The sequence below is a fragment of the Scyliorhinus canicula genome, chromosome 4 (genome assembly GCF_902713615.1).
Source record: "Scyliorhinus canicula chromosome 4, sScyCan1.1, whole genome shotgun sequence".
NCBI classification, from domain to species: Eukaryota; Metazoa; Chordata; class Chondrichthyes; order Carcharhiniformes; family Scyliorhinidae; genus Scyliorhinus; species Scyliorhinus canicula.
In genome coordinates, this window is record NC_052149.1 from 20,872,991 (window position 1) to 20,892,554 (window position 19,564).

The following is a 19,564-nucleotide window of genomic DNA, read 5'->3' on the forward strand; positions in this document are numbered from 1 at the left end:
AGGGTTCTCTTTCCAAGTGCCATTGCAGACTCGATGGGATGAATGGCCTCCTTCAGCACTGTATTTTCTATGACTCTATGATTAGAAGTCTGCGAGGGTGGCATTGCCTGCGGGTGGTGGACCCTCAAATTTACTTGGAGATCGGGGTGGCACCCTTTCAAAACGGCACCACAGTCTCTTGAGGAACCAGTCTCGCCAGCGGGTTCAGCTCCCCACTGCTGAAAAAATGTCTAAGGGCGCGATTCAACTAAAAGGGAACAAAGTTCCATGGCGAGTACATTTAGCCCAGTGTTTCCCGGCGGTTGCAGCGCGCGAAACACATGGTTATACAACTCCACTCACGTTAAATAAGGGGCCTCAGCGGGGGATGCACGGACGAGGCCACACATTGCCCTGTTTCCTACACCGAAAACTCTGCTCGAAGGAACTCCCTCCCGATCTACACCCCGCCCAAGCCCCAATTCTGTAAGGAAGAGTCCCTCAACACACGCACCGGGCACCCTGGTCCAATCGCCAGCACCCAAGAAAGGCCAGCTTGCACCGTCAACCTGGCACCCTGGCAGGACCCATGGCAGTGCCACCTGGGCACCTTGATAGTGCCAGGCTGGCACTCCCAGGTGGCACCAGCAATGCCAGGGCACCACCCTGTCCAAAAGGCATTCAGCTGGGTGCCTCCGGTCCTCTGGGAGACCCCCATGAGTGCCGTTCCGTCTGGTCCTACTTTGTGGAGGTCAGTGCTGAATGGCGCTGCCCAAGATCGTCGTGGTGAAGGGGATGTATCCCAAAGCCTCAGGTACCTCGGGAATCTGCACATTAGAGTGAGACTATCTGTCTCGCTCTAATATGCAGATGTCAAAAAGTGATCCTGCTCACAATGGACGGGAATTCCATCACAATGTCTCTCGAGCTCGTGTTGGATTTTGCGAGGTGTTGCGAGCCAGGTAGATCCCAGGAGTGGAGTCTCCCAGCGTTTATCGGTCACGCTGCTTTTTGGGCACAGCGTGGCCACTGGATTGTGCCCAAGTGTGGGAGAGACCTGCGAGAAACTCCCCAAGGCCCCAAAAAATTACAAAATGTAGGTGAATCCAGGTCTAGATCTCACTCAAAAAGCCAGTGGGTCAATCACCAAACTCACCCAAAATGACACTTAAAAATGTTTTGGGTGAATCGAAGTTCCCCACATATCAGGATCAAAAGGTACATGATGCATTTCACTTGTGATTAATGTGAGACACAAGAATGGCAAGTAAGCGTATTAATACATCAAAGCTTATGGATGCAATTAAACCATACTTCTTAAAAGGAAATAAAACTTTCCAAAGCAAAAATAATTTTATAAATCTGGAATAGTTTACATTTTACGAATTAGTTTATCAGAGCATCCACGTTAAGATAAAAGATCAATTGTACTTTTATCAGCTGTAGAAATAGTTCTTTCCACACAAGGTTGTGTTTTATGATATTATTAGTGTTACATCTATGGTCATCTTTAATCCAAGTGTTGAAGAAAGTAGGATTGAACTCAAAATGTCATGAATAGATTGGCATCCACTCTAAACACAAATTCTGTTTTGATGGTTGGATGATTCACTCTGGTTTCCTAATGCATAAAAGCTTACCAGTATAGCTACAACTGCACATTAGCACCAGAGACCAAATTCCATGAATCCGGCAGAAAAACCACGATTAAAGGGAATGTGGTTAAAAGATGGGCTACAACTACTGTAGCCTCGATTTTGCAACCCGTGCTCCGAGTGTGACTTCATATTGGAACATCAAATTTCATCCCATGTGTATTGCAATGGAGAAGAAAGCAAGTGCATATATCATTACCTAATAATTGCAGGTTTCCCATAGATTAGACCAAGAAAAAACAAACGCAGATGCCAAATTCAGGAAAACAAAACAAGAAAACAATCCTATGGATGTGGCATCATAACTGACACTTGGCTAGGTGTATCATTAAAGGATTGACAGTCAGGGTCTCTTCTCTCTTGCAAAAGGCTGAGAAATGACCTAATAAAGGTCTTTCAAATTATGAAAGGTTATGAATTATAAAGGTTTACTCAATGGTGAAAGTCTGGTCTTGTAGTTTCACCCCAGCAAAGGAGGAAGACATTTTTTTAAAAATAATATACGGTTAATTGTCTTTTGATTGTCCTTGTAGCATAGATTTTAAACATTGTTACTGATATAGGTGAGCTGGTTTCTTGGAAGCGGTCAGATATAGATGTTGTAATTATTATGGGATCTCAGTTTGCTAGTCGGTTTCTGATAACAGCTGGCTTCTGGAACTGGATGACACACTAATTCCAAAAGAGAGTGAGGGGGAGAGAGAAAGCCCTCAGCTTGTTTTCTTTGCTGAAGGTTTCTTGACACTGCCTGTTTCACTTGTAATCTCTCTCTAGTGGTTGGCAGCCTTACCTTGAAATACTTCACCCATTGTATTTCTAGGAGGCCTTGGGTGGGTATGCCTGTGGCAGCCATTGTTTCAACATCCAGTACTTTGCTTTTTTAATGTCTCTCCTTAGACAGTTATGACTTTCAATGGGCATCCAGATTATAGCAAATGTCTCTCTCTTCGCCCTCTCCCGAGGCCGATTTGTTTATTTCTCACCCCCACTTTGGAATGTGACCTTGCATTTTTGAGAACTTCGCTCTGTCTCAGTTCAAATTGCAAAATTTCCAGTCAATTAAAAGTTGAAAATTCATATTTTCAAAATAAACGGGCATAACCTCATAAAACTACTCAACCAGCTTTTCTATTCTATGTACTTCATATCTCTTTATTTATGCATCCACTTTGTAATTCATCCCAATCCTTATGCAATGTGATGCATCAGTCTTATCGTTGCCCTCACTGAAAACATTGCATCAATTATGTGAATACCTGACCTTCATTTACTCAGGTCTCTGTTTTATTGAACTATGAGAAGGTGATTATGGTGATTGTAAAAATTGTGACTTTGCCGCATGATGGAACCATCAATTCTACGGACACGTGCTTGTAGGATTAGAATAGCGGTTTTAATATACTTACAACAGAGCCAGCCTGTTAGCCATTGAACTGTCGGTGAACTGGCTGGCTGACTCTGTGGCACGGATCTTTATACAGCAGCTCCAGGGGGAGGAGTTCTGGGCGGAGCCAAGGGGGGAGCCCAGTACAAACTCTCGAGTACTCCCAGAGCTACTCCCCCTGGTGGTCAGGTAGTGCAACTGCACTTACAATATTGATACATATATATATATATAATTGGAACAGTGTGACATTGGTAACTATAATACCATGTGAATCTCATTCACCACACCGCAACTAAATCATATCCTTTTATTTTGTCTTCCAGGGGATTCAGTGATTGGAATGCACTTAACTCTCTTTGAAGCAGTTGATGTTTGTGAACATTGTGGTCAGAGCACATCAGAGTTACTGAACCATAAAGGAAGGCTCACAGCTGTGTGTGTGGAAGCTGTCAATCACAACCCACTAAAGGAAATAAACGAATGGTGACTAGCCGTGGGACCTCATTATCGGCCCACTCGATCAAAATGGTAGCCCGATAGTGGGATTCCCTCGGGAATCGTTCATAATCCTCACCTTGCATAAGTTTTTATGGCGAAGGAGAGTTAATTGCTTCCTGATCTGCACTCAGTTGTAATTCACCTCCGGTGGAATAACATCTTGCAGGCCTGGGAGAAGGTCGCAAAGAAGGTCAGCTCCACGGACAGAGAAATGCCATCCAGTGCAGGAAGAGGATGAATAATCTCATTCGCACCACCAGTAAGTCTACCTTCAATCCAAACTCATACCCTCATAGTGGCATCACTCACTCAAAAGAGCCAATCAGCTGAAGGAACTCATACAATATTAGCAGGGGAGATATCAGCATTGAAAGCCTATTGTCCAGTATCTCATCTATCATCCTACATACACAGCATTTTTAGCCCTTTCTGTGGGGTCTCAGCACACAAGTAAGCATGCATGCTTCCCAACCTCTGTTCCATCCCATCTAATCACACCACATCCATTTGTCATCATGCAGGCCAAGCCTGCGCACAACAAGAGGGAGGGATCCCAGATTGGAGGAGTGATGCCAACATCTAGGAACTTAAGCAAGAAACCTCCGAGTTGGCAGGGAAAGACAGAGATTGCTCTTGTGGTGAAGGCAAGATTCCAGTTAGAAAGTACAGATGAGTCCTCCATGTGTTGATCATATTAGGTCATTCACAGTGAATGACATGCTATGTTGTATGCAGCCGGTCTCTGAACTAAACCTATAGGCAGAATCCCCCCCATTGCAGTGGGATTTCCCGTGGCAAAGTGGGCTTGACATCGGCTGCTGCCGGGATCTTCCAGTCCCACTGAAGTCAATGGTGATTTACATTCCTTGTCCACGCCGCCGTCAGGGAACCTGCGGCTGGGGTCAACTTTGGCAGGACAGGAAACCCCGCCATCAGGAACGGCTGGAGAAATCCGACCTGGGTTCTATCTCTTGCAGGAGGCAGCAGCAGGCCCAAACAACATAAGCACCAGCCCCCACGTTACCTGTGGAGACATTTGAAGACTCATCACAACATTCACTTGCAACCTCTACCAGCACAACGGCACATACCCCAATAGATCATGGTTCTAGATTCGGCTCGGGATCACATTCTGGGTAACACATCATTGGCACGTATCCGCAGCACTCAAAAGGCAGTGATAGCCCAGGTCTCTGCCACCTGGAGAACTGCTGGAGAACAGCCATCCGCTGAGTGGGAGTCAGATGATGAGCCTCAAGGAGCATCCATTACTAACATGCAAGAGGTGCAAACAGGCAGCGAAATGTCAGGAAGAGTTGAGAGAGGCAGCCAATAGGCTACAGTGAAGGATAGGTGAATCCGTCCGCATCCTGTCTGATACTGTGGCTCTGAAATGAGAGTGCCTCTAGGTCTCCATGGGAAGGGTGGTGGGCGTCTTGGAGACCATGGTCCAGAAGGTCTGCCGGATTTGCACCTGGGCCTTTACTCCATTATTATAGGCATTGGATACTCCATTATTATAGGCATTGGAGGGATCTATCAGTGGCAAGGCAAAAGGGGAGTGTGGCACAAAGACCTCCCTCGAGGTGCCCCTTCTCCCCAATTGCTCCTGCAGCCTCACGTTGTACTCCAAATATCAGTGACCCCAATTGCACCGTCTCAATAATCTCTTCCGGAGTTCTTTCAGCTCAGACTCCACTTCCATGTTGGTATTCTAAGCGGTGGGTGCCACCTGTTCGAGCCAGAGTCTAGCAGTAAGCTCCTCATACACTACTTCAGCCCACTCCCTTGAAGATTCTTTTCAAATTTAAGTTTTGAACTACACCATACCTTCGGAGTCTCAAAATGGTAGTGCTGCATATTTATTATAAGACCAGCTTTGACTCTCCCCCGTCAGAGTTCTTCCTGCGGTCTCATGATGCGCAGGTACGTTCTCCCCAATAACCCTGAATCGAATTGTCATTGTTGTGGACGTTCCTTCCCTCACCTAAACCCATCACTGTTGATGTCCTCTGCCCAATGTGGACTTCATCCCACCCTATCTGCATGGTCACTTACAGAGGTGACCCCCCCCCCCCCCCCCCGTGGGAGGAAACCGGAGTACCTGGAGGAAACCCACACAGACACGGGAGAAGTGCAAACCCCACACAGTCACCCGAGGTCGAAATTGAACCTGGGTCCCTGGAGCTGTGAGGCAGCAGTGCTACCAGTGTGCCACCGTGCCGCACCATAACAGCTCATTTTCACACAAAAAAAACCACACGGTATCACCCCTCGCAGGTTCCTCAACAAAAATAGAGGGTAAGCCTGAGAATGTGTTATCATGTCCAGAACTTTGTCGTGGCAATGATCTGTCCATCAATGCGTTATTTGTTCCACGTATCAGTGCCATTCTCTTCCAGGAACCACAGCTGTGCAGGCCCCTCACACACGGCCAATCTCAGTGGAACCAAATCCTAGCACCCACATATTCCGCTGCCACTCAAGGTGCAGTTGAACATCCTTGACTTCCAGCGTGTTTAACCCGCAGGGATGTGCCAGTTACAGGCAGCACTCACCACACCAGCAACAAAAGCATCAGCAATCCATGAAATAATTTTTTCAACGGCATTATCAGGTGGCTCATTTGGATCAATGTCACACACCAGGTCCCGCAGCGTCTTCTTGTTTCAATCCGGATTGCCTTCTGGACTCCAACATCCCCCTGAGCCCAGTGTTCCAGGAACCTTAGAATAAATTGTCCATCTTTCCGGCTAAAAAAAAGGAAGGAAAAAGCAACAGCAGCCTCCAGGCATTTGCAGCCACCAACAGGAGCAACCAGCAAATACAACCTGCAGCTGTGAAGTGTTCTCACAACTAATAAGGCCAATTCCTTATTCGCCTTCAGCTGTGAATCTTGAAACTTCTCACAGTCAAAGGGAGTTAAAGTCACCTTCAGCATATAACCAAGAACAGGACTTTGTCCAGGAAGTGTTTGGTAGGACAGACAGGCAGCAGCTGGAGTTGCCCTGTTATGGGTATCCACAATATTTAAAGATGGCTTGAAGGCCTCATAGACAAAAGCCCCTCAACTCCTCTCCCCTGGCCTAGGTGCAACCCACAACCTGGAATGCAGCAGCCCCCCCAACCGAGCACCCCCCACCCCGCCCAAGTGTTTAACTTGTCACGCAATAGTTTTAATGGTTTGATGGCTACTTTAATTATTTCAAATGTATATTTATTCAGTGTTTTTTGAAATAATTCATAAGACAATAATTTAAATATATCAGAACCAGGTCAGTCATCTAAAAATAGAAATATAAAATTCAAGTTCTAAGATCAAATTCCAAAATTCAGGTCACCATTAAATTGAAAAGAATCAAATAGAAGGAGATAGTCATTACGCAAAGTCAGATCAATTACTAAACATGGCTGTATTTAAGCTTTGGTGCCATTGAGTACAGTAATTATTTGTTTTTAAGGAACAAACAAGGCTCATGTGTTTAAACATCTGGAGATGTTTAATTAGTTTACTTTTCGTTGACGCTGTAAACTTGAGTCATAAATTCAGTAGAACGTCTGTACATTTTTTCCATAAATTGGGGAACCAACTGTTACAGAAGATGAAAAGTGTGATCATTTAACTCACGAGCACTGCCAATAGCTGCATCTTAAAAATGTAGACTTTGTACATCAATGTGGAAAAACAAAACAATTTTAATCAGAGCATGCTAAGTAATTTTGAGTTGCCACTCCACATTTTTCCACAATGACACCATGGAAACTTGATGTACTATGTTTCAAATTTTTAACTATCCACCTTTAGTGGCACTGGAGACTTTACAGTGGCACCCATTGATACAGAGATAACAGGAGAAAGTCAAATAAATATCTACAGAAAGTTTCCTGCTTCAAATACCCCTCCAATGAGCAGAAAATAAAATCAGGTGAAAGAACTTTTAAAATGCAAAACATGGCAACTTGCTCACTTACATAATGATGTGCAACCCGAGTATACTTCTCGACCAAGTGATTTGTCTAATGTCACTGGTAGAAGTCTCCCAAGACATCTTGGGGTGATTGTATCAGAAATAGTGGGAATATGAATTAAATCAATCCAAGAGACATTCCCAATCCCAGAAACAACATTAAAAGCTGGGAAACTTTCAGCTGCAGGTAATAACATGGTTCACTGGGTTTAAAAACAGTTCCTAGGATTAGTATAATTATGTACCCCCATTCTTGTTGAAATTCTCTCAGGTTGGTTCCTATCAGTGACATTATTAAAATGGCCACAAAAAGCCATGGTGCAATATGAGATCTTCCTAAAAGAAAATTATGATTTTTGTTTTAAAACATCAGGTTAAAGTCCAACAGGTTTGTTCCGAATCACTAGCTTTCGGAGCACTGCTCCTTCCTCATCTCTTCCGCATCGCCACATCTTTGTTTTAAAATGCAGAGAACAAAATGGCATTGCGATTTCCAAGGTTGTAGTCAATCTGGCTTTAAGGAGCATGAAGAATGGAAGAGAGAACGCTTTTCCCATTTTCCCTGTCGATCAAGATGTCCATGGAGTATGAAGTACTCAAAGTACACTCAACAGATCTTCCTTCCCTTTAACAAGCAAAATGTCTTGTAATTTAATTCTACTGGATTAACAATGCTTCTGGTGTTATCTGCGTTCTTAATCATTACATTACAATCATCTACAACATCCAAAGCAGTTTGTTCTTAGGACATGGAATGAAGTTCTGGGTAGCACAAAAGAGTCAAGAACGATGGAATAGGGCAGCACGGTGGCACAGTGGTTAGCATTGCTGCCTACGGCGCTGAGGACCCGGGTTCGAATCCTGGCCCTGGGTCACTGTCCGTGTGGAGTTTGCACATTCTCCCCGTGTCTGCGTGGGTTTCACCCCCACAACCCAAAGATGTGCAGGATAGGTAGATTGGCCATTCTAAATTGCCCCTTAATTGGAAAAAATAATTGGGTACTCTAAATTAAAAAAAAACAAAAAACGATGGAATAATTGCAGAAACGATTGATTATCACGATGATAGACGGATGGGTTGAAGGAAACTGTTGAGGGTGTGATCTACCCGCCACGTCCCGTTGGAATTGGATTGGGACTCGGCCGGTAAATGCCGGGAGAGACCTTCCCCAGGCTTTCTGACGGCCGTTGCGACTCTGAGATCTACGAGACGTTGTGGTCTGGGTCCCACGGCACTCTGTTTTATTTTGGTTATATCGCGCCCATGACTTCAATCAAATATGAACTTTTTAATGAAATTCTGCATTTTGTGCTCGATAGTTTACAGCTGCAGGGGGCTCAATTTTATAGCCCCCGAAAACAGGCACCCAAGATGATAATGCACGATTATCCTACGACCATTAATTGCATGCAGATAGCACACAAAATCCATGTTACCTGCTCATTGGAATGATTGCTTTGTGCAACTAGAGCTAGGTGCGCAACAGGGAGCCCAAGATTGCAGCTTGCTCGCACCAATAAAGCTATCCTCTCTGGAGTCAAGTCCCAAGGAATTGAATGTAGTGCCACAAGAGGATCAATGGCCTTCTGAGTGGCCAAGATCAGTGAACGCATCAGGAAATGTAATATTGTACCAACTGTATTACTAGCCTCAAAATACTTCTCAAATGACCATACCCTTATCTAACCTCCCAGCAATCAGGTGATAGACATCACCTCATCTCCACATTAGCACTGCTACAGGCCTTTCATCCACATATCATGGCTCTACGATAATATACACAGAGATTGCACCACCCTTAATGACACACTCTGCAGGACACAGACACGTGGCGCACAACTGGGGTAGCAGAAGCTAACTGGAGGGAGACAGCCACGCTTGCAGGTCCTAACCCCCAAGGAAAAACGGGTGCTATTATTGGGATGCGCGTTGCTGAGACTGTGGCCAGTGGTGTGGCTGAGAGCATCAAAGATGGCAGTGTTATTTTACCTAAGTGTCCTTTTCAAAGAACAAAGAAAAGTACAGCACAGGAACAGGCCCTTCGGCCCTCCAAGCCCGTGCCGACCATGCTGCCCGACTAAACTACAATCTTCTACACTTCATGGGTACCATATCCCTCTATTCCCATCCTATTCATGTATTTGTCAAGATGCCCCTTAAATGTCACTACATCTAATGCCTCACTCTCGTCAAATTTGCAACCTGAAAATGGTGTAAATATGTACCTCATACGTTCTCTCCCTCCTACACCCTAAAGATACAACATGAACATGGCCAGGCAGTGGAGGGACATCAAGAAAAGTGATGAAGATGACAAAACATGGTCATCTGATTTCATACATGCAGCCACCAGCTCAGGTACTGACGTTGAGTATAACTTAGAGGATAGAGGATAGATTAAAGATGGGATCTGCATGTGATGAGGCACTGGGCACGAGAACACTTCAGCCAGGGCAGGCAACAAGGACAGATGCTAATTTGCAGAAGGGTGTGGTCACTCTAGATCACTCTCTCTCTTCCTCTTGCTTATGCTCTTGCTCCTCAGCTGCTTCCTGTGTAGCTGATGGCAAAGCGTGTCCCCTCCAGATGGCAATGTTGTGTAGCTTGTAGACCGCTACCAAACCTGTCAAACTGCAACTAGTATGCATATAGCTGATGATCCCTTGCACTGGTGGGGTTATTTTTCTTGCTGTTGAATGAGTGTTCAGCTAGGGTGTTGAGTTCCAAAATTGCATTTCCTGCTGTTGAATGAGTGTTCAGCTGGAGTGTTGAGCACCAAAATTGCACCCCTAGCATCAAATTAGCGTGGCACAAGGATTGACATCATTATCTGCCTGCTCTGGAAATGTCTGGTGGATCTGCACTGCCCGCATTGCTCACCAAAATAACATTTGGCAGGATTCACCAGGATTCAAGTGTCTGTGTACAGTCTGCACGTTCTCCCCGCGTCTGCGTGTATTTCCTCTGGACGCTCTGGTTTCCTCCCACAAGTCCAGAAAGACGTGCTGTTAGGTAATTTGGACATTCTGAATTCTCCCTTTGTATACCCGAACAGGCGTCGGAATGTGGCGACTAGGGGATTTTCACAGTAACTTCATTGCAGTGTTAATGTAAGCCTACTTGTGACAATAAAGGTTATTATTATAAAATGCATGCCATGTGCCAGAGATGCCATTTTGAAGCTCTAAGTGCATTTGCAGCAAACAAAAAACAGGCCCAATTTCTTGCTCGTTGAGTGTCACAGTATTACATACAAGGAAATATTATTCATTAGTTTCAAGTAATAGTTGTTACTAAACGCATACACAACGTGCAAAGCAGACATTTATTTGCGTGGGTGTTTTGCATAATCAGTTTACATGTCTGAAACATAATTTTGACTCAGTTAAACAGATCTGCTTTCATTCTCAGACCACATTGAACAAATTCCAGCTACTTCCAACTTGTTTGGAGTGCCAATTTATGGGTTCAACAAAAGCAGTACTTCTGAGATAAATCTGCAGTCTGAAAAGTACTAGAACTTTATCAGGTAATTTCTATATTATATCTATCTTGTTCTGAGTCAATTGACATCTGGATCCATTTAAATACAATCACAAAGTTCACCTTCTGATTTGAAGATAAATGCTATGCAGTACAAACAAACAACACTTGTTTTTCAGAAAGTTTTGTCAGCTGGCCAAAAATCTGTGTGAAGCATCAGGATGCAGTGGTTTAATGGTGTGAACTCAGTTTAATGAAAGTCGATATTTGGCAGTCTTGTGCCAGTAAAACTAAAGTCTGGCGAATTGAAAAGAACAGGGGAGTATTCTGAAGCTGTAGATAATGAAACAGTCCATGCCATATGCAGCAAGACCTGCACAGCTTGGGCTGAGAGGTGGCAAATGATAATTTCACCATACAAATCCTAGGCAATGACTATCTCCAATAAGAGTATTTAACCACCTCCCTTGATATTCAATGACATTACCACAGCTGAACCACTCAACCGGTAACCCCATAAATGCTTTGTCAACTAGAGCAGTCAGAAGTTGGATTTGCTGCACGAAGTAAACCTCCCGACTCTCCAAAATGTGTGCCATATCCAAACATCACAGGTCAGGCATGTGATGAAATGTTCTCCACTTGCATGGAAAGGCTCTACTCAACAAACTTGACACCATCTGGGACAAAACAGGCCATCTTACCAAAAGTCAATCACGCTCTCCACCACCAGCTTACCGTGGCTGCAGTGTGTACTACCTGTAGGATGCACTGCAAATTGCCATTGTTTCTTTGACAGCTCACTATCCCGACTTGGAAAGATACTGCCGCTTCTTCAATGTGCTGGGGCAACATCCTGGAACTCACTCTCTAACAGCACATTGTGTGTACCTACACCTCGGCAGTTGAAGAAGGCAGCTCACCACCACCTTCTCAAGAGTAACTAAGGGTGGGCAATAAATGCTAGCCTAACCAGCGACGGCCGCATTCCGTAAATGAATTTTTTTAAATTTCAAAGCACCTCCCAAACTCGTTACCTCCATCACTTTGTAGAAAAGTGCCATCCTGCCCACAGATGATTCTACCGTGGGCATATATCACCAGCACTCATTGTTACAGATTCACAAACCTGTAACTTCTTTTAACAACGGCGATTCACACTCTCACTCAAACCTTTCAGCCCACAGGTTACTATCTCCCCAATGGAACCCTACCTCGAGATGGAGAGCAGACCAGGAACCCCCCCCAAGGGGGGCAACCCGGGGAAGGGAAACACATTCCATCACCCAACAGACCCTCCATCTGACCCAGGTGAACACAGTTACTCCTGCCCTAACCGACATGATCAAGCAACCACTGCCACTATACACGCAGTCGAGAATATTGAAGAAGACAAGCCAATCAAGGATTAACCAACCACACCCAGACATGCGCCATTACACATTTTCCCCTACCCCAACAATTCCAGAGGTGCCAACCACAAAGATGAATTACAAGGAACCCAGTCCTCTCTAGGGTATATGATTCTGTCTCAACCTTCATGGGAAATAGCACTGATTCCATAATCCCAAAATAACAAAAATAAAGAAAATTTTAATAGTTTTAAAATGCAATATTAATAGTTTAAACTGGAGACTTCCCTACCCCTAATGAGGACTTACAGGACCACACCATCCACCACCACACCAAACCATTCACCCGCCACACTGCAGTGGTGCTACTCATCTTCTCTATGAAGAAAGTGTATCTGAAACATACTCACTCTTTGTAAATGCAAGGATTACAGCACGTTAAAAAAAGGCTAAATGAGGTAGATACTGCAACAACTTCATGTCACATTACCAACTCAGTATGTTTTTTGTCATAACAGGATAACGTGCGACATCCATCATGGTAGCACAGTGGTTAGCCCTGTTGCTTCACAGTGCCATGGACCTGGGTTCGATTCCTGGCTTGTGTCACAGTTTGTGCAGAGTCTGCATGTTCTCCCGTGTCTGCGTGGGTTTCCTCTGGGTGCTCCAGTTTCCTCCCACAGTCCAAAGATGTGCAGGTTAGGTGGATTGGTCATGTTAAATTGCCCTGACAGTCCAAAAAAAATTAGGTCAGTTATTGGGTTGTGGGGATAGGGTGGAGGTGGGCTTGGATAGGGTGCTCTTTCCAAGGGCCGGTGCAGACTCGATGGGCCTTATGGCCTCCTTCTGCGCTGTAAAGTCTAACGATTCTATGATATCGCACACGCTTGTCAGGAAAATAGACAAGAACATAAAATCAGTGGCAGAGTCACAAGGGAATAAAGTTTGGGATTATTGATGAACTGCAGGACAATCTCACCATCCATGGAGCCTGGAAAGCCCAAAACCATGACAGGATCATTGGGTAGCATTAAGGATCCCTCCTGAGTTTCATCAAAGTGCCTGCACCTCCAGCACGCTGCTGCCCAGAAGCCCAGGTAACACGTGATCCCCGCGTCATTTATATCTTCGATGAGAGCAGCTTCAGTAGAAACACGATAGCAAGGATTCAAACATGGAATTCTGAGAAAGGTGAGCACGGATGTGGAAAGAGACAACAAATGCAAGATTACATCGACCAGTGGGGTCATGGTGGTATGGATTGCTCAGGATCTGGATACGAAGCACTTGAAAAGAGATGGGGAGACGGCCAAGAATATTTTACATTGCAATCAAGTGGTTTATTTGAAGAAAAAGGGCACGTTAGAGTTAAGGTAATCGCTTACAGGGATAGAAAAGTTCGAGAGTAATAAGGATAACAGCCACCATCCACTCAAGGATTGAGATAGGCTCCGTGTGTAATCCTACAAATATGATGATAAGGATGCCAGCTGCTTCTGCATGCCAAGTAAGCATTTCTCTGGCTGAGAAACTGAGTGCTGAAACTGTCTGGAACCTGCCTCTGACTGAGGAGATATACTGAGGAAGGTTCTATTTAGAAATTTTCCATGTTTACCAAAAGGCTCAAAAAGTTGGAAAACGGAGCTTATGACACAGCTCTTCTGGCTCTTTTTTGTGTGCTCTCATCAACTGGTTGTCTGGAAAGTGTAGAGATGCAGCCCTTTGGACTCAGGTTGCCCACTTCTGAGAAAACTAAAGAGGGATTGGAAACCATAGATCAATATTCTGCACAAGTATAATATGCTTACTATCTGGAATTTATTTGCAGGTCTTCTATATGCCTTACTGAAAGGGCTAGTCTTCTCCATCTTTGAATCCTTGCCAGTCCTTTGGGCATACTGCCCGAATGACTGTGGGCAACAAGTCTGCCTTGAATTTTCCTTTCTGAGAAATTTGTCAAGAATATGTTGAAGACAAAATAGCACAAATAGATATGTTTCTGATACTGACTGAGCGGAATCTCATCTGTATCCCAACATAAAAACCTTCCTTATACACTGCAATATAGAGTGTAGAAAGCACCTGTCAGGATGGTGATCAGCAAAGTAATTTATATTTTAAAAAAATTATTAATTCACAGGATTCAGTTACTGCCCATTGTTGTGTTATGCTGCTTCGGATAACACAGCCTGCTACTTGATGCAATCTTAACTAAAGGATGCTCCAGACTCTGAAATGAGTTCAACGTGTTTATTGAACTATTAACACAGTTCTCAAATGAGTTTGACCGTGTGCTAATCTAACTGTAGTGACTCAGTCTAACTGTACCAGTTTGCTCTAAGCCATGTGCTGGGGTGTGATGCTGCTGATAATCCTGCGTAACTCTCTAGATGTCTGTCTGTGGAAAGAGGCAGGGTGTGAGTGCCTCATCCCTTTTATAGTGTTTACGTCATGCCCCCTTGTGGTAATGCCACCTCTGAGTGTCCTGACTGCCCATTGGTTGTGCCCTATTCTGAGTGTTCATTGGTTGCATGTTTGCCTATCACGACATCCATCACTAATTGCCCTCGAGAAGGTTGCGTTGAATCACCTTCTTAGACCCATAGTGCTGTTCAAAATGAAGGTTCCAGGATTTTGATCAAGCAACAGTAAAAGACCAGCAATATAGTTGCTGCTCTTGACCTTCTAGATGGTAGGGGCTGTGGGTTTGGAAGGTGCTGTCTAAGTGACCCAAGCCGGGAATCAAACCTGGGACCCTGGAGCTGTGAAGCAATTGTGTTAACCACTATGCTACCGTGCTGCCCAAATCTTGGAATTCCCCCTCTAACCAGACTGTAGGTATACACCTGCCCCTCAGGGACTGCAGCAGTTCAAGGCGGCAGCGCACCACCACCTTCTGAAGGGCAACTAGGGATGGACAATAAATGCTGGCCTAGCCAGCGATGCCCACATCCTAGAAATTAATTTTTAAAATAAAGATAGTTAATGAAGTTGCTAGATTAAATGGGAATCTGCAAAATGTATTCCTGGATATTCTTTTCTGCACTAAGTGAGGCTGTGATTATTAGAAAGGTATCGACTTTTGTACTTTTGGTAACCAATTTTAGGATGGAACTGCTTGATGTTTCCTAAGTCTCTGAAGAACACCTCGTCAAGTTGGCTCAATTGGCGGCATCCTTGTTTCTTGAAGTCGTAAAGCCAGCATCCTTGTTTCTTGAAGACGTAAAGGTGTAGGTTCCAGTCTTACTTCTGTTCTTGAGCACAGAGTCTAGAGTTACATTTTAATGCAATATTGTCTTTGGGCAGACAATAGAGATGCCACAGCAGTTTTTACAAAAGAACAGATCGCTCCCATTGTCATGGCCAATATTTACCTCTCCACCAGCACCGGCAAAAGCAGATTAATTGGTCATTTATCCATCTGTTGTGTGTAGAATGTTTCAGAAGAGTAGCCAAATTCATCTGCATGGTCTGCAGTGAATACATTCCAAAGTATATTAATTGTATGGAAGTGTTTATGACACCAGAGATGTGATGAGGTGCTACATAATTGAGCTCTGCATTTCTATTTCTCTCATAAGTTGTCTTTAATTAATTTGAGTAATTAACCATTCTGTCACAAAGAAATCTGATGTAATGTTCCTGTGCCAGTAAAGGTACAAAACATATAGTTAGATTCATGTTGGATGAAGGTGTTTGGATATGTGGGGGTTGGTTTCAATTCCCACTGTGATTCTAATAATAATAATAATCATTATTGTCACAAGTAGGCTTACATTAACACTGCAATGAAGTTACTGTGAAAATCCCCAAGTCACCACACTCCGGCGCCTGTTTGGGTATATGGAGGGTGAATTCAGAATGTCCAATTTACCCAACAAGCACATCTTTCGGGACTTGTGGGAGGAAACGGGTGCACCCGGAGGAAACCCACGCAGACACGGGGAGAAGGTGCAGACTCCGCACAGACAGTGACCCAAGCCAGGAATCAAACTCGGGTCCCTGGCGCTGTGAGGCATCATTGCTAACCACTGAGCTACCGAGCTGCCCATTAGAGGGGGTTACGGCCAGAAGAATGAAGAAAAGGCCTGAGCCTGTGGCCATTGCTTCGCAACTGGAGGCCCTTTTTTAAGGGTAGAAAAGTTATGATGTTTTAGTTTTAGTTGGATTTATTGCAGTTGGAGTCAGGACACAGGGGAGTAAACATTTCTCAACTTTGCCAGGAGAAGCTGGACAGGACAAGGGAATTGCAAAGATGCAGCTTTCCTAAGGAATAAGTTGTAGTCCATCTAACCAGGGAATAGGGACAGAAATAATTTCTTAAGACAACTGAAATTCAGGGATCAGAGATAATTCGAGGAAGAATAACAAAGTGTTCTGAGTTAAAGATACAATTGCAGTAATCAGATTTAAAGTGGGACTGAAGACTTCAGAGGTAAATGAAAGGTTTGATGCCATTCTACTAGAGACTGAGAATCAAAGAATAAAGCAATTGTGAAAGGTTTGTTCAACGGTCAAGACAAAGAAATCCTTCCTGGACTGGATTCACTGCTAAAAGTGGAGCGGAAGATTTGTTTAAAAGTGTCGTTTGGAAAACTGGGACTGGACTTTGGAGTGCAAACCGCTAAGAGAAAGCATTATTGTGAGATAAGATATTAAAGCGTGCTTTTGGGAATGGAGTTTGGAAATTTTCATGAGACAATCATTTGGGGAATTCTGAGGCGAAATCCATAGACACTAACTTGGGTTCAGACAACAGTGTGTGTATTTGGCCACCACCAATCTGTGTGTTTATTGAGACTAAGTGTGAATGAGACCATTGTAGATTAAGATGTACTTTGTAATTTGTGTTAATCATAAAATCTGTGTGTTTTTGTTAAAATAACAGGGCATAAAGGAATATTGGACCACAATCTAATTTTTTCATGTTTAATTAACAAATTATTCTTAAAACGAATTAGTAATCCTGTGACTCTGTTACTCCACGATTTATAAAAAAAAGTTAAAAAGGTTCTGGTCTTTTGAACCAGAGTTCCATTTTGAAATGTTCCGTCCAGTTACAATATCAACAGCGATATAATAGTTTGCATTGGATTTAAATCCAGGACCCTAAATTGAAAAGACCCCAATTCTCCAAAGGGCATCTTCTCAGGTTTATGGTGTCCCAAAACATCTGAACTCGGTCTCCACTGTGATGATTTTCCAGTCTGCTTTGAGCACCACAAAATCATGGACTCAGCCTTGAGATTGGTAAACATGTAAGAAGTTAAACCATTGCCATTTGCAGGATTAGATTTTATCAGGAATTCCTTTTAATGCCCAAAGGGATCAAATTGTTATAATACAATATACCTCACACATTCAGATAGTCACAAAGCTTCAAGGACAGTTTCAAATTAATATTGAAGTACAGTAAAACAGGGAAAAATCATTCAATCTTTTGACGATAAAGACGTAAAACTGATCTTGTCCATGTTATAACTTTGAAAACAGCAGAGTTATAACCCCCGAGCTCAGGTCAGCAGCAGAGGACGTTGCACAGGACAACATTTTGAACATTTGTGGCTGTATTTCCCAATATCAGCTGGCAGTGGGCAAAGCTTCGACCACCAGCATGTATCCCACAGTGAACCTTTGCAAACTTTCCACCTTAAACCTGGCACCAAAGGTTATTTATGGCTGCTGTAGAACTAAAGACAAAATCATTTCTATTTGAACATCCATAACAGTTTGTAATAGTATTAACATTTTTTTTCCCTATTAGCTGCTCTGCATTGTACTGGCGTCTACTTTCTTCTTGGAACTTGTTTACTGTTACATACAATGATTTTCTGTGCTCGCTTTCAGAGTTCACCTTCATGACAAATTACAGGAATCTTTCAACTTACATGGAACAAACGTTGGACTCCAGGTGCCAGTCTTTCAGCCTTTATGATCCACAGCACAGGTCGGTGAGAATTCAGCACAAAAACCAAAGGCTTTTGATGAACTTCAACAGAAAAAATGGGTCTCAAATTCAGTGTCACCTTTGGGGAAGAAGTGAAAAAGAAATACCGTCACTTATTTTGCCCCAAATATTGCACAGACATTCTTTCATGTAGGCATTCACTACACAGTTTTAGGTTACTTTCATTGCTGTTGCCATTGTATACGTTTAGTGAACCAGAACTACAACATGTCTGTTGTCAGCCTAATTGTTGAATATCTTTGTGAATGGTTAATAATTATACACAGCTAGACCCAGATTTCTAGAAGATCAATAGTGTTTTCAACCGGTACTGTCTACTACAAGAACGAGGGAACAAAAGTACAAAACTGCAGCATCGTATTTTTGAGAACGTTTTCTGCTCTCTGGTAAAAGGGTTAAACGATTAAGTAAAAAAGTGAAAAGTTATTCCTCGTTTGGTCACTTTAATTCGGAACCAGAATAATGCCAAGATGGTTTCACAGAATTTTTACTGTGCAGAAGAAAGCCTTTCAGCCCATCGTGTCTGCACCCGCTCTCTGAATAAGCAATTTACTGAGTACCATTTTGCCATCTTCTCCCCCATAACCCTGCACATTGTTCCTTTTCAAATTAGTTTCTTAATTGCCTTGATTAAATCTACCTCTCTCAAACCTTAAGTATTTGTTGCATGAAAAACTTTTCTAATATCGCTGTTGGTTCTTTTGCAAATGACTTTAAATCTGTGCCCTCTATTTTTGATACTTTCACTCTGTCCAGACCTCTTACAAATCTCCTCCGAGCCTTCTGTTCTCCAAGAAAAACAACAAATATTTAATAACAATCCATCTTCATAACTGAAGTTCCTCATCCCTCGAACCATTTGCGGTAATATTTTTTGTACTCTCTCCTATGCTTTCACGTACCTCTTGAAGTGCAGAACACAACTGGATGAACTAGTGTCTTAGTGCCCCTATTAATAAAGCCGAAGGTACCATGCACTTTTAACCACTCTTGCAATCTGTCTTGCCACTTTCAATGATTTTTGCACATATATACCCAGGTCCCACTGCTCAGAACGTACCCTTTATTTTATATTGTCTCTCCATGTTCTTCTTACCAAAATGAATCACTTCACCTTTCTCTGGATTAAACAAATGGTGTGTGTGCTTGGCTCAGGAGTCAACGGTGCAAGGCTAACATCTGTGCGATTGTGACTGAATGCCACCAAGTCAGAATCCACCTTAAAAGTTACCTGTCTGCCAAATCCACCAACTTGTTAATGTCCTTTTGACTT

At 43.4% G+C, this 19,564-nt stretch overlaps 1 protein-coding gene across 3 annotated transcripts in view; it reads right to left on the bottom strand.

The window, feature by feature from the left end:
* The window catches only part of tgfbr3 (transforming growth factor, beta receptor III), a 207,375-nt gene that overhangs the window by 86,156 nt on the left and 101,655 nt on the right, over positions 1–19,564 (bottom strand). For all 3 annotated transcript variants that reach the window (XM_038793815.1, XM_038793814.1, XM_038793816.1), the window contains exon 4: positions 18,212–18,349. In XM_038793815.1, the coding sequence (XP_038649743.1) occupies positions 18,212–18,349 (138 nt within the window). The remainder of the gene's footprint in view (positions 1–18,211; positions 18,350–19,564) is intronic.